Below are 12,500 nucleotides of genomic sequence, written 5' to 3'. Positions count from 1 at the left end.
TCTATAAATATCTAATTATGTAGCCCATGATGCATTCGGTGTAGTCTGTTGAAGAATCCGAGGCTTTTTTCCCCGATGCAATGACTGTGGATTTATTATTTTGAGCTATGCAAGACAGATAGATCCTGAGTGACAAACAGCTGATTTTTTGGTTTTGTATTGTGTCATACCTATTTATACATTTATGTGACTGACTAGCAGCATAAATATTTTGATAGCTCAGTTTGTCCTATAAATACATGTGCAAATCACTTAATGTGCAGGAAATGGTTGAGGTTATACTAGCATTTTTAGAGAAGGTGACGACCATCGTATATCTCGGAGGTTTACCAGGAGGTGACGAGTATTTACTAGTTTAGCAGAATACTAGATATAAGTGAGGAGGTCCTTCTGTGTCATTAGTAAATGAGACTCATCTTTACAGGGTTTCTTTGATCTTTTGATTCTTTGATCATAAAATGTTCTAAATCGCAATATTGTCTAGTCCAATATTCAAAGCACAGGATGCACAATATTTAAGGATAAATATGTTTATTTTTAATGAAGTATTGTGGAGCTGCTGATATATTCCAACCTACTAAAATATATTGTACAGACTAACCACAGTATATTTGTTGGTGCATATTATCTTTTAAAAGATCACAACATGATTATATTAATATATATATTATATATTTTTTTTCAATGAGAATAACAATGCTAAAAGAACAATCCCTCCCATATTGTAATGCGGAATTAGTCAAAAAATAATTGCAACTATATATTTTTTCCAAATCGTGCAGCCCTACATATGCCTTGTGAATTATGTCTTATTGTAAGCTAATGTGTGGTCATGTCACCGTGGTTACACATACATATAGGTTGACAGTTTCACAGCAGCCAACTAAACCAACAAATATGTTTTGAATTTCTTACTCGTGTTAAATGCGACTGAGGTTTTATTTGGTTTTGTCTTCCTTCCTGCAGGGAAGTGTCACAGCGACACATGTGGTTCCGCAGCCCTGCTCTAACGGCCTGTCCGTGGTTACCATAGAGACCTGTAGCACAACAAAAGAAGAAGGGGGAAGTCCGCCGTCATTGGAGCAAAGAGCACAGGGGGAGGACTCTGCCGCTGTCACTCACATATCCTGTACCAGTGCAAAGCTTTGTCAGGGGCAGGAAGCCGGGGGAGAACAGAAGGGAGCCCCGGCTGCCAACTCTCCTGCAGGACGCTACAGGAAAAACAAAAAGAGAACTAGAAAAAACACCAGACACGCTGCAGAATCTCCAGGAAATAACAGAAGCACCCCAGAGGCCAATAGAGGGAGCACACCGCAGCCTGCAACAGGAAGTACAACTGAGACCGATGGACCTATTTCACCCAGAGAACCAGTGGTGGCATCAGTGAAAGTCGACACAAAAACAGAAGAGACTCCATTACCCATAAAGCCAGAGTCTGGACCAGGTGGAGATAGGAAGTGTGCTGGCAGGAAAGCAGCGGCCTTGCCCACCATCAACACCACCATAGAAAAACAGGAAGCAGAGAAGTGGGAAGCTGAGCCATTGATATGTGAGCGAGTTGTAGAGACAGGAGCACAGACAGAGCGGGGGGGCACTGGATGTCTCCCAGCAGGACCGGCTGAAGTCAACCCTGATCTGGAATCAGCTGCAGGTAACTTTATCACTTGTACATTAACATGATGAAACAGGAAAAGCTTGTTCTGGTAATCTTCCACCTAATGGATACAAATAAAGAAGTGATCTGGGGAACAGATAGAGTGTGCACACAGCAGCTCTGAATCACACTGCTGATTGTTCAACTATTACACCCAAGAGGGAAATAAGTCTAAGTGCAGGAACAAAAAAACAAGCTAGCAGAGGCTACTTTCCAACATGGGAGCGTGAAGACACTCAGAAAAAGCATTTTATTGTCTCACTAGAATATATACTTAGGGAAAAGTAAGTATATGTTAGTATGGGATTTAGAATACCACATGTGAGTAAAACATGTCTATCTTGTGATTGGATCACACCGGCCATGGTGAGTCAAAGTAGTAAAGAGTGGGAGGAGATGGCTCATTTCTTTTTGTCTTGCACCATTGCTCTGACCACCTCCGGTCAACCTTAATTGTGATATTAAATACACACTGCCCACCTGCACAGTTCTGTGAATGCATCTTGTTGTGATCCTTTTAAAGAGACAACAATTATTTTTGATAAATTTAAAATGTTGAAATAGTTTTGTACTAGCTTTAAAAGTAGTTGTGTATTTCTTCCTCTTTTTGCACAATTGAATTCCTCCTATCGTGTTTATGTGTGCACCATATACAACAATGCAAATTCCTTGTATGAGTAAACCTACCTGGCAATAGAGCAGATTCTGATTATAATTCAGACAGACACAAGCATTTGTTTGACCGGTCTGATCATTTCAATGCTTGTGACCGATATAGCGTTCTCGTAGCAAATGTGCCATGTTTCCAGACTTCAAATGAAATTGGGGGGAAATGATGACCAAGCTAAACAAGTGTATTTTGTCGTCCTTAATCTAATGCTGTCTCTTTACAGTAACCATGGGTCAGGAACAATCGAAGGATCCCCAGGAAAGCCTGTCAGACGCAGAGGAGCCGGGCCAACCTGACACTGTGAACAACAGTCCTCAGAATACCAACCCCAAGTCCCCCGACATGGACATAAAACCTCGGAGAGGGCTGTGGCGGGATGGAGGCTGGATGGGAAGCACAGTGGGATCCCCCCCTCAAGGACTAGACACCGTAGCACACACTGTCTGGTATCAGGGTGAAAACCTAGACCAAGGTGCTGATGAAGACTGTAACAGAGAGGAAGTGAGATCCCAGTCAGTTTGGTATGACAGTGACACACCAGATCAGAGCAAACAGGAACAGCTGGAGCAGGGAATGAGGGAGCAGGAAGAATGTGATTTGGGCTCGGCCCAAGCTTCTGGTCTTAGTTCTCCACAGCTGTTAGATCAGGGACTTGCTTTTCATCAACTGTCCTCAGCTCTTAGTCAGCCACATGCTGCTGGAACACAGCCAGCACTATCACATGGGCCCCGGGCACAAAGACGGGAAGTGCACGGATCACAGCCAGAGGAGGAAGTAGGGCCGGAGTGGAAGGAGGGAGGAGTGGAGGGGGACGGAGAGGAGGTTAGTAACAGAGACACCAGTCACAGCAGAAAGAGTTCTGAAACGGCAGACATCGAGGAGGGAGAAGAGAAGCAAGGGAGCGGAGCAAAGGGCAGAAAAAAGAGGAGGAAGAAGAGGGGAAGGAGAGGAGGCGGGGAGGCCAAACTTAGCTCCAGCTCAAGCATAGACTCTCTAAGTCAGAGAGAACAAGTGACAAACCTGAACTCTCAGTCAGAGAAAGAGTCCAAGGATAAAACAGGAAGCGGAGAGGACGCCATGCATCTACCCAGCCAGACAGAGTGCCAGACCAGGGCCACTCATGTCCCCGACTGCGATGCCACCAACTCAGACTGTACTGGTTCCACTCAGGAGTTTATTCCCGCAGACAGGAAAACAGATCAGACGGCTTCACAGACTCTAGAAACAGAAGGATTATCAGAGGACGACATCATGGACGTTCACGGACCGGATCACTTTAGCACGGATTCTACTGTCACTGCTTCAGAGCTTAGTCAAACGGACATGAAAAACGCAGAGGGAGAGGAAATAACAAGTGTTCAACCAGTTGGAAAGGAAATACTTGAGCCTACAGAGCTGGAATCAAACGGGCTTGCCGGCCTGGTCCAACAAACGTTGGATTATATGGATATAAAGGCAGCGTCCGAAAATAAAGATTTGACGGTTGACAGTAAAGAAGAGACATCAGTGGAGCGGACTGTTTTGGTGGAATCTAACTCTTTAAAGGAACTTACTGTCAAACTTTCAGTTCCTACAGAACTCACAAAGGAAATTGTGGAATTTCCTGAACAGAATTCACAGCATGTAGAAACTGTTGCATCAAACAAACTCAAACAGCCAGTGGATCTCATGGGAAGACCCTTCATGGAATCTGTGTGTCCTACAGAAGCTGTTGGTGTGCCATTTGAAGCTACAGCGGATGTTTTACCACTTGAAATAGGGGAAGGAAGTGCTGAGACGACTGTGAGGGAAAATTTGGAGCATTGTTTGGCCGCTGAGATGCTGAGAGATCAGCAGCACAGGGAGGAAAATACCAACAAGTTGTGTGTGCGTGAAGAGGAAGCGAGTCAGGAAAGAAGTAGGAGTCAAGAAGATGACGGTGGGACGGTTAATGCCAAGGAGCTGTCTCACATAGACAAAGAAAAAGAGCAGAACTACAATGAAAACATAGCAGCCACAGCAATAGCAGTTGTAGCGGTAGCAATAGCATCAGCTATGGCTAGCATAGAGCTAAGCCAAAAGATAGCAGATGAGCTAAGCCAAAAGATAGCAGATGATTTACTGAAGTTGAGGAACAAAGACGAAGAGACCTTTAAACTAGTAGAAGCTGAGACAGAAAAGCATTCAGATACTGAACCTACTGATCAGTTCCCCTCTACAGAAGCTAATGTTGAAGCATCCCAGGACTGTGTCACTGAGGTGTTGCAGTGTAGTGCTGAGACAGAGAAGCCAGCAGCAGCACAGCTGGCTAGCAGGCAGCAGGCTAACCTTGACCTGTCAGCACTTGCAGACACTCCCAGTCTACCACAACTCGACAAAGAGGAATTCCTAAGGGAGAGTAGGCTTAACAAAGTCTTTACATGTTCTCTACCCGAAGAGAACCTTTTGCTGTCCGTTGATATCAAACCTTTGCAGAAAAAGACTAGCAACGAGGTAGACATCCAAGGTCATACGCAGATAGAACTCCCTGGTTTTGTTCCAGAAAAGAAAGATCCTTCCTGCCCTGATTCTGAGGACAGTCTTGGAGAAAACCAGGATCAGTCTATCTGTCAGGAGGAGAGGGGTATACAACATCAGCTTTTAGAATCCATCACTGCCGAGGCTGAATGCAGTCATCCACACAGCCAAGCGGGTGAGGAAAGGGAGAATGGTGAGCAAGCTTCCAGGGAAATGTCAGACCCTGAGCTGGATGGTCCGGTCCAGACAGCGTGTGAAGCAGACGTTCCCATTTTGCCACCTCCTGTTACCCCCTGTAACTCAACTTCTATGGCTGATCCCGGTCCAGAGGAACTCCCTTCCCCTGTGCCAGTGGAAACATACCAGTCATCCCAGTCTTTAGAGGACCTGACCCTTCTCCCTGCTACCCCTCTTGGTGCTTGCAGTGATAAGTTCCAGAGCGAAGGCCATGAGAGTGTTGCTATGAATGTTGCTGAGGTTGGCGTGTTTGAGGGGAAGGACACTCTGGATACAGTGGATGGATGGAAGGAGAGAGAAAATAAGAAGGTGATGAGGAAAGACATGGTCTCACTGGACGACACACCCTCGACAGGTAAATAACTATCCATTACTAAAGTGATTATATCTTTCATGTCCTGCTCTCTTTTTATTTTGTTCACCATTCATCTTTCCCTTCCATTATCTCTATATTTACCTGGGATCAACATATTAACAAGTATTACTACATGATGTCCTGCCAGGGTCATATTTATTGAGGAATGGCCAGGCTAAGTTTTATTTTTATATAGCACCAAGGCAATTCAAATGCTTTACAAAAATAAAAAAACATTAAGACTATTAAGAAATAGTGCAGCGGAATCACATTTTAAAATGACATTTAAAAACAGTCGTTAAAAAGTGAAAATAATCAAATAAACACAAAACAAGCTAATATAGAATAACACAGGTATAAAATACATGAAAGTTGTAAGATAGGAATAGACATTCACTCAACATCTATTGAGCTAGCTGCTAACCATTAGCCTAATGTGGATAACACACTAATGTTAACCAGAAATTATTTTTGAAATCCTGGATAAATGATGTGTTTTGATCCGATAGAAAGACTTACTTGCTTTTTATGAAACACCATCCCTTCTCTCTTTTCAAACCATAAATCCATGTACACGCCTGGTGGGAATAACACGCATGCCTGTAAAACAGAAAATGGCTTCCGGTTTTGTTTTGAATTTTGCCAACTCCAACATGATGAGCGTTAGCAGGCTATCACCCACTGCAGTTGCTGTCATGTCACCAGATATTGTTTAGACATTAATAAGAAAGTTTCAATTGATATTATGCTATTGTGATTTTGAATTGGCATTGAAGTCAAAGCACATTCAGGAATACAAAATCGTTCATTTCTAGATGTCTCAAGGTCCATGTAGGGAGATTTAACTTCTATCAAGACTCAAGTGTCTGACATTTAGAGAATATTTATGTTTGTTGTATTTATATTTGATTGGATTAGGGAAGAGATTCAAGTCAGAATTCTAACTGTGAGCTCATAATTCAGATTTCTTTCTCAGAACTCAAAACAAAGTTCACTTTTGGTCAGATCTTCAAAAAGCATTTCACATGTGGCCCTAATCCTCAGAGAACTAAACCCCCCCAAAAAACGTCTCTTTCTGGGGGTTTGTATGCCTAACACACTCCAATACACATGCTTCAAATTCATACTGACGATGAGACGCAATGAACAAAACACACCCACTAAGTTAGATCATGTGTTTTTCAACCAGCCATGAAGGAACATTTCTCACAGTTTGATTTATTGGTCGGTAGTTGGCAAGTAGTAGTCAGTATAAGGATCTACCCCCACCCCCCCTCCATTTTGAACGATGCTGGCTGCTTTTAGAATAGAAGGAAGCCGGAGCGTAGTGTCAGCTACAGGGCAGGAGCTGAGTGTGTCTCTGTTTATATGGGGTAAGGTATCCAGGCAACCTGATGATGTCATCAAGACTTAACATTGGACAGTGAAACTAGAGGTGGGCTGAGAAATGTGTGTGTGTGTGTGTGTGTGTGTGTGTGTGTGTGTGTGTGTGTGTGTGTGTGTGTGTGTGTGTGTGTGTGTGTGTGTGTGTGTGTGTGTGTGTGTGTGTGTGTGTGTGTGTGTGTGTGTGTGTGTGTGTGTGTGTGTGTTGGTAGGGTGTGCTGTGACATGTGAGTGTTTGGATGTGTGCAATAAGTTTGTGTGTGTCAGTGTGTTTCTCTGCATGTGTTAGGGTTTTAATGTGCTCTTACATATGAGTGTTTGGATGTGGGCTTCTGTATGTATGTGTGTGTCTGTCTGTGTCTCTGTGTGTGTCAGGGTTTCAACATGCTGTTACATATGAGCGTTCAAATGTGTGTATTTAGTATTGTTGTGTGTTTCTGTATAGAGCCAGTAAAAATAGTACTTCTAACATTTGTCATTTGTATTGAGCTGGTCACCAAATCCCTAGCACAGCCAGCCTTTATTTTCAAGACTGAATAGGAAATGATGCTTTTTATTTACGTTGCAGGATCCTTCTGTTACTAGCTGAAATCTAATGACAGGTTGAACAAATCCTCTTCATTAGTTTAACTTCCTTTAACACTAGGTCAATTTGACCCGAAGCTGTTTTTTGATTGTATGTAACTTTTTTTCAATAAAATATTCAAGTCTCCCAGTCCGTGACTTTTCCTGAAAGTGTGTTATCTAGCACCCTCTGTTGTTAAAAATGGTGAAGGCAAATAGATAGATAGAGAGAGAGATAGACAGATAGATAGTTGTAGATTGATCGATAGATAGTTATAGATAGACAGAGAGAGAGATAGAGATTTGTACCGAAACAAAACACAAGTCTAACACCAAGCGTTTAAATCAGCACTGGTAGCGATATTTTATACTTCATGCTATCTGCACAAATTATATCATATGAAAAGCTGAGAGTCCACAGATTCTATTGGTATACGTTTCATCCCTGTGTGATCAAAACTCACTGTTCTTGCATGATAAATAAAATTTTACCTTGAAAATCAATAGCGGGTAAATTTGACCCGTTGGCGGTTTTAGGTATACAGCGACCTCTGGCGGTTCTAGTGTTAAAGATAAGTAAGTATCTTAGTATCACCCAAACATGATAAAATGGAAGTTAATATATTCACTTTCATAGTAAACTTTCTTAATAAAATGAAATTGACCATCCATAGAAGAAATCTGTTTTGGAGAATCTGGATGACCTACAGTGCGGATAGGAGTTTACAGTAGAACAGAATAAATACCCAGATGAAAGGCTAAGCTGCTCCAGGTTTCTGTTACTGCTCATACTGGTTTACTGGCACGGTTATGGTTTACCAGGACACCACAACGAAAGAGAGCCATGGTTAATGAACAACATACATTCTTTCTAACCTCATGAATACACTGGCTGTTGTGTTGTTTAGCCACTGTCCATGTAGTTAGGAACACTTGTGCTATTGTGTATCACAGCTGTGTTGTACGAGATCAGAGATTCTGATTTCACTTGGTCAGTCATTTGGTTCTACTCAAGTTCTAAAGCATTCTGTATCCCTCCAAAAGACTGACACATGCTGCTTTTAAGGCACAGTCATAATCATTTATATTTCATGTTAATGTGCGGAAGGTGCGCTCAGAAAAGAGATCTATGATTGATCAATTTGAACAACCAATCACAGCAGACAGTTACCTTTGCCTCCGTAAATATCAGTCTATGGCAAATATGGAGAAGTTGTTTCTTTTAGTACAATCTGTTGTCAGTGTACCTATATTCAATGTATGAGCACTGCTGCTAGAATGTGTCATGATCATTAATACCCTCTGGTGTCAGTGTCCCTCCAGCACCCAGATACACAGAGTAGAGACAGAAACAGTGTTCTTCTAGGAAAACAATGCTCCCAAGGACAATATTTCAATACTTTAATAATAACGTTTGGAAGAGGATCTGATGGTACAGTTAACTGTTAATGGTTGCTTAGCAGTGTTTACTGCAACCTGTCTCAGTGCCATTAAATGTTGCCAGAACTGCCAATCCCCCAACTTCATGTCTTGGAGCCGGTAAAAGACGGTGACTGTGTACAACCCCTAAGGCTGCATTCACATCATATCAAGCGTGGCGAAAAAGCCAGTCCTTCCATTTATCTGAGTAAGGGTGGTGTCTCAGCAATTTAGGGGTTGGAGGAGTTAAAACAGACTCAACATTTGTAGAAACGCAACCAGACGGAACACACCGGTTGCCAATTATGCCTCGAGGGAGTAGACAAGACATACGTCGTCGTGCAGCTCCACAGTGACGCTGTGTGAATGCATTCTCACATTGCTGATGGATAGGAAAAGTAAAGAGTTAATACCAAACTCTTGTGCTATGCTAATCTCCACACTCTCACAGCGAAGGAGGATATATGATCAGAGCAGGTCTTGTGTCGGTGCTAGTCAATATTTCACAGCCATTTCACAGCCAGTAGAGGTGGGAGAAGTACTCAGATCTTGTACTTAAGTAGAAGTAGAAGTACCAGACCGTGTAAAAGTAACAGTCCTGCATTCAAAATGTTTCTCAAGTTAAAGTGCAAAAGTATTAGCATCAAAATACAGTACTGGAGTAAATGTACTTAGTTACTTTTCACCACAGCCAGCCAGCAGCATCACGTCCTTGATAGACCAAAAGAAAAGGAGAGAATCTTAAATGAATGCTGCCTCACTAAAAATCATCAGGATGAAGTGAGGCCAACAATCGGTTAGAGGCAGCCACAGTGGCAGCTCTGTACGTGAACTGCGTAATATTCCAGCACTTTCTGACTCAGGGACAAGCTTTCCATTTCACCCCCCTAATTATTTTAACCAGGAGCATTACTGAGTCACATGAGAGGAGGAAACTCCCTGCAGGATCTCTCTGACTCACCCACATTGTCTGTGCTGTTTTTCTGGAATTCTGCATGGCGCTTTAAAGCAGCACCTGCCCAATGTCACCAGCACACCACAAGGTAGTCATCACTGCTTCCATAACGACAGGGACATATCACGCTTTGAAGCGGTTGTGCTGAAAGGCTTCTACCTCAGATGCTTGTAAATCTCATCAGGATCATTTGAAATTATTTCACATCATGAAGCAGCAGAGGTCAGAAGCAGTGTGGATTGCTTTTGATTCAGTTGACCAAGTTTATTTCCGCTTCCTGTGTTTTTGACCGAGTTAATAATCTAGTAGGTGTGGAGTTTACCGTTGTTGTGATGTGACTCTACTCTCTAATGTCAGGAGCCATACTGTTGCAAGTTGTGGTTGAAAGTTATTTGAGTATAAGAGTATTATAGTCAAATAAAAACGGAATTATATTTTGAAAGGGCCCTTTTGAAACAATATATAGCCCCTGGTTTTAAGCGCATTATGAAAGACCATTCAGGCATGTCCAAATGTACTTTTGCTAAGTTACCATCTGTGTGTTCAGAGCCTCATATGAATCAAATAAATCAGGGTCAGCTCCTGTTCCTTTTGAAAACCAGGTGCAGGCACATTTCTTTGTAAATAGTGAATGCAGCATTTGGAGAAGTGAGAGGTTTTCTTCAGATAAAACAAAGTCAAATTGTACATGCAGTTTGACATCTTACTATCACGGCTTTAAATAGCAGAGGACCATTACCCTTGGACCAAATGTGTTTTGGTCAATGATGCAATGGTTTTATTTAGCCATCATTAGCAATGAACCAACAATGACCTAACCACACCACACATTGTAGTTTAACTTTAAATCTGCATCATCACCTGAAACACAATTCAGAACTTTTTTTAAATCACATAATGACTTTGTTTGTGTGTCCACCTATTTAAGACATTATTGTTTTCATGAATCCCTCAATGACGAAACACATCATACTAAATGGTATTGTTATATCATCTGCTACCACAGTCTGTTGGTGTGCTCCATCACAAACACATGTCATGCCTCAGCTGAACTGTAGGGAAGAGGACTATTCTTTATAGCGCAAAGAGAAAAATGCAACATTAATGGTTTATTATATTATGACGTAAATGTAATCAGTAGAATATGTCGTGTATTGATGAAGCCGTGTCCTCTGTTCTCTACAGTAGCCGAGGAAGAAGAATGTCAGCAGAGCAGGAACGAACCAGACGACACGCACACTCTGCAGGTGAGTTAAGAAATTTAAATATTTAAATGTAACAGCCAAAATGGTTCCTGGTCCTCTAATCTTCTACTCCATTGGGTATGACTCAGGTAAATGGTCGTTTACTAATCAGAAGGTTGGTAGTTGGATTCCCGCATGTCAAAATGTCCTTGGATGAGATACCTAATCCCAAATTGCTTCAATACGGTGTGTGTGTGTGAGTGATAGTCCTCCTGAGCAGGTGGCACCTTGAATGGCAGCCTTTGCGTCTGTATAAATGGGGGCATGCTGACTTGTGTCTGTTAAAACACTTTTGAGTGGTTGCAAAGGCTGTAAAAGCTCTATATAAATTCAGTCGTTTGACTAACACTGATACAGCTGCATGAAACCTCCTAGCAGTAGCAACACATTTAATCTGACGTTTTTCCGTATGTGAATAAACGTTGTTGGCACATGTCCACAGCTGTCTGGGATGATGTAAGGGGCAAAGAGTCAATGGGGCTTTTAAACGCTGAGCACATGAACGCTCACTGTTTAAAGCTCAAAGTCTGTCATGGAGTTCTACACACACCAAAGCTTACACAAGAATGAAAAACTGAGTTTGGAGATGAGATAAAAGTGCACACACACCTGGCCTACTATGTTTTCCGTTGAATGAACATGAAACATGGTTGAAAGCCCTTTCTGTGAAGCACAATGTGGCCTCATTCATTTTATATAGAATTTCCTATCATGTTTGTTTTTTAGAAAATTGAGCTATTTGAGATAGACAGAGCATTTAGCAGGTAAACACACCAAACGAACCGAGGAAAATACAAGCTGTGGGAATCTGAAGATAAGTGATACGTTTCCAGATAAGAACGGCAAATCACAGCTCCCATGATTCTGCCTGCACATGGCTTCCTTCAGATGATATGAGCATTAGTTAGCTTTCCTCACATCCTCACTGCTTCTCCAGGCCTCTGGAGATTAGACCAGGCCAGACTAAGATCCCCCAAAATCCCCATCAATCCTGTTCCAATGTTTCCTCATGACGCAGCCACTGCTCTCATGGAGCAGCAGGTCACTGCATGGATATGGGAACCTTAAGACGTGTGTGTGTGTGTGTGTGTGTGTGTGTGTGTGTGTGTGTGTGTGTGTGTGTGTGTGTGTGTGTGTGTGTGTGTGTGTGTGTGTGTGTGTACATGTGTACGTGTGTGTGTTCTCAAATTATCTTTCTTAGGAACACTTTAATGTCCCTGAGCAGTTAACACAGTAAATGCTGCATTAAGGTAAAGAACGAGTGGTTTATAATGGTGCAGGAATGAGTGCTACACCCGGATATGAGTTAGCATTTTAGCCCGTATTTCACACGTTTTTTGAATGTGTTTTAGGTTGAATGCCTGAAATAAGCTCTGTGATTAAAATATTCTTATGAGGTTTCCATAATTTCACAATTAAGAATGATAGAAATTGATTAAAGAGCATCTTGCAGGTTTTTTTTTTTCTACATTCATGCTTAAACTTGCTTGAAAATTACAATTAAAAAAGTGAATGTAGGATTT

General features: G+C 42.0%; 1 protein-coding gene across 1 annotated transcript in view; it reads left to right on the top strand.

Moving 5' to 3' along the window:
* The window catches only part of LOC104968163 (uncharacterized), a gene marked incomplete at its 3' end in the record, with an annotated part of 11,716 nt that extends 736 nt beyond the window's left edge, over positions 1–10,980 (top strand). Inside the window, exons 3-5 of the mRNA XM_010797738.1 lie at positions 967–1,651; positions 2,548–5,412; positions 10,922–10,980. Coding sequence (XP_010796040.1) covers positions 967–1,651; positions 2,548–5,412; positions 10,922–10,980 — 3,609 coding nt within the window. The remainder of the gene's footprint in view (positions 1–966; positions 1,652–2,547; positions 5,413–10,921) is intronic.
* Positions 10,981–12,500: the final 1,520 nt, after the last annotated feature.

Source organism: Notothenia coriiceps, unplaced genomic scaffold (assembly GCF_000735185.1).
Source record: "Notothenia coriiceps isolate Sejong01 unplaced genomic scaffold, NC01 NC01_scaffold00002596, whole genome shotgun sequence".
Taxonomy (NCBI): domain Eukaryota; kingdom Metazoa; phylum Chordata; class Actinopteri; order Perciformes; family Nototheniidae; genus Notothenia; species Notothenia coriiceps.
This window is presented reverse-complemented; position numbering and strand designations above follow the sequence as displayed.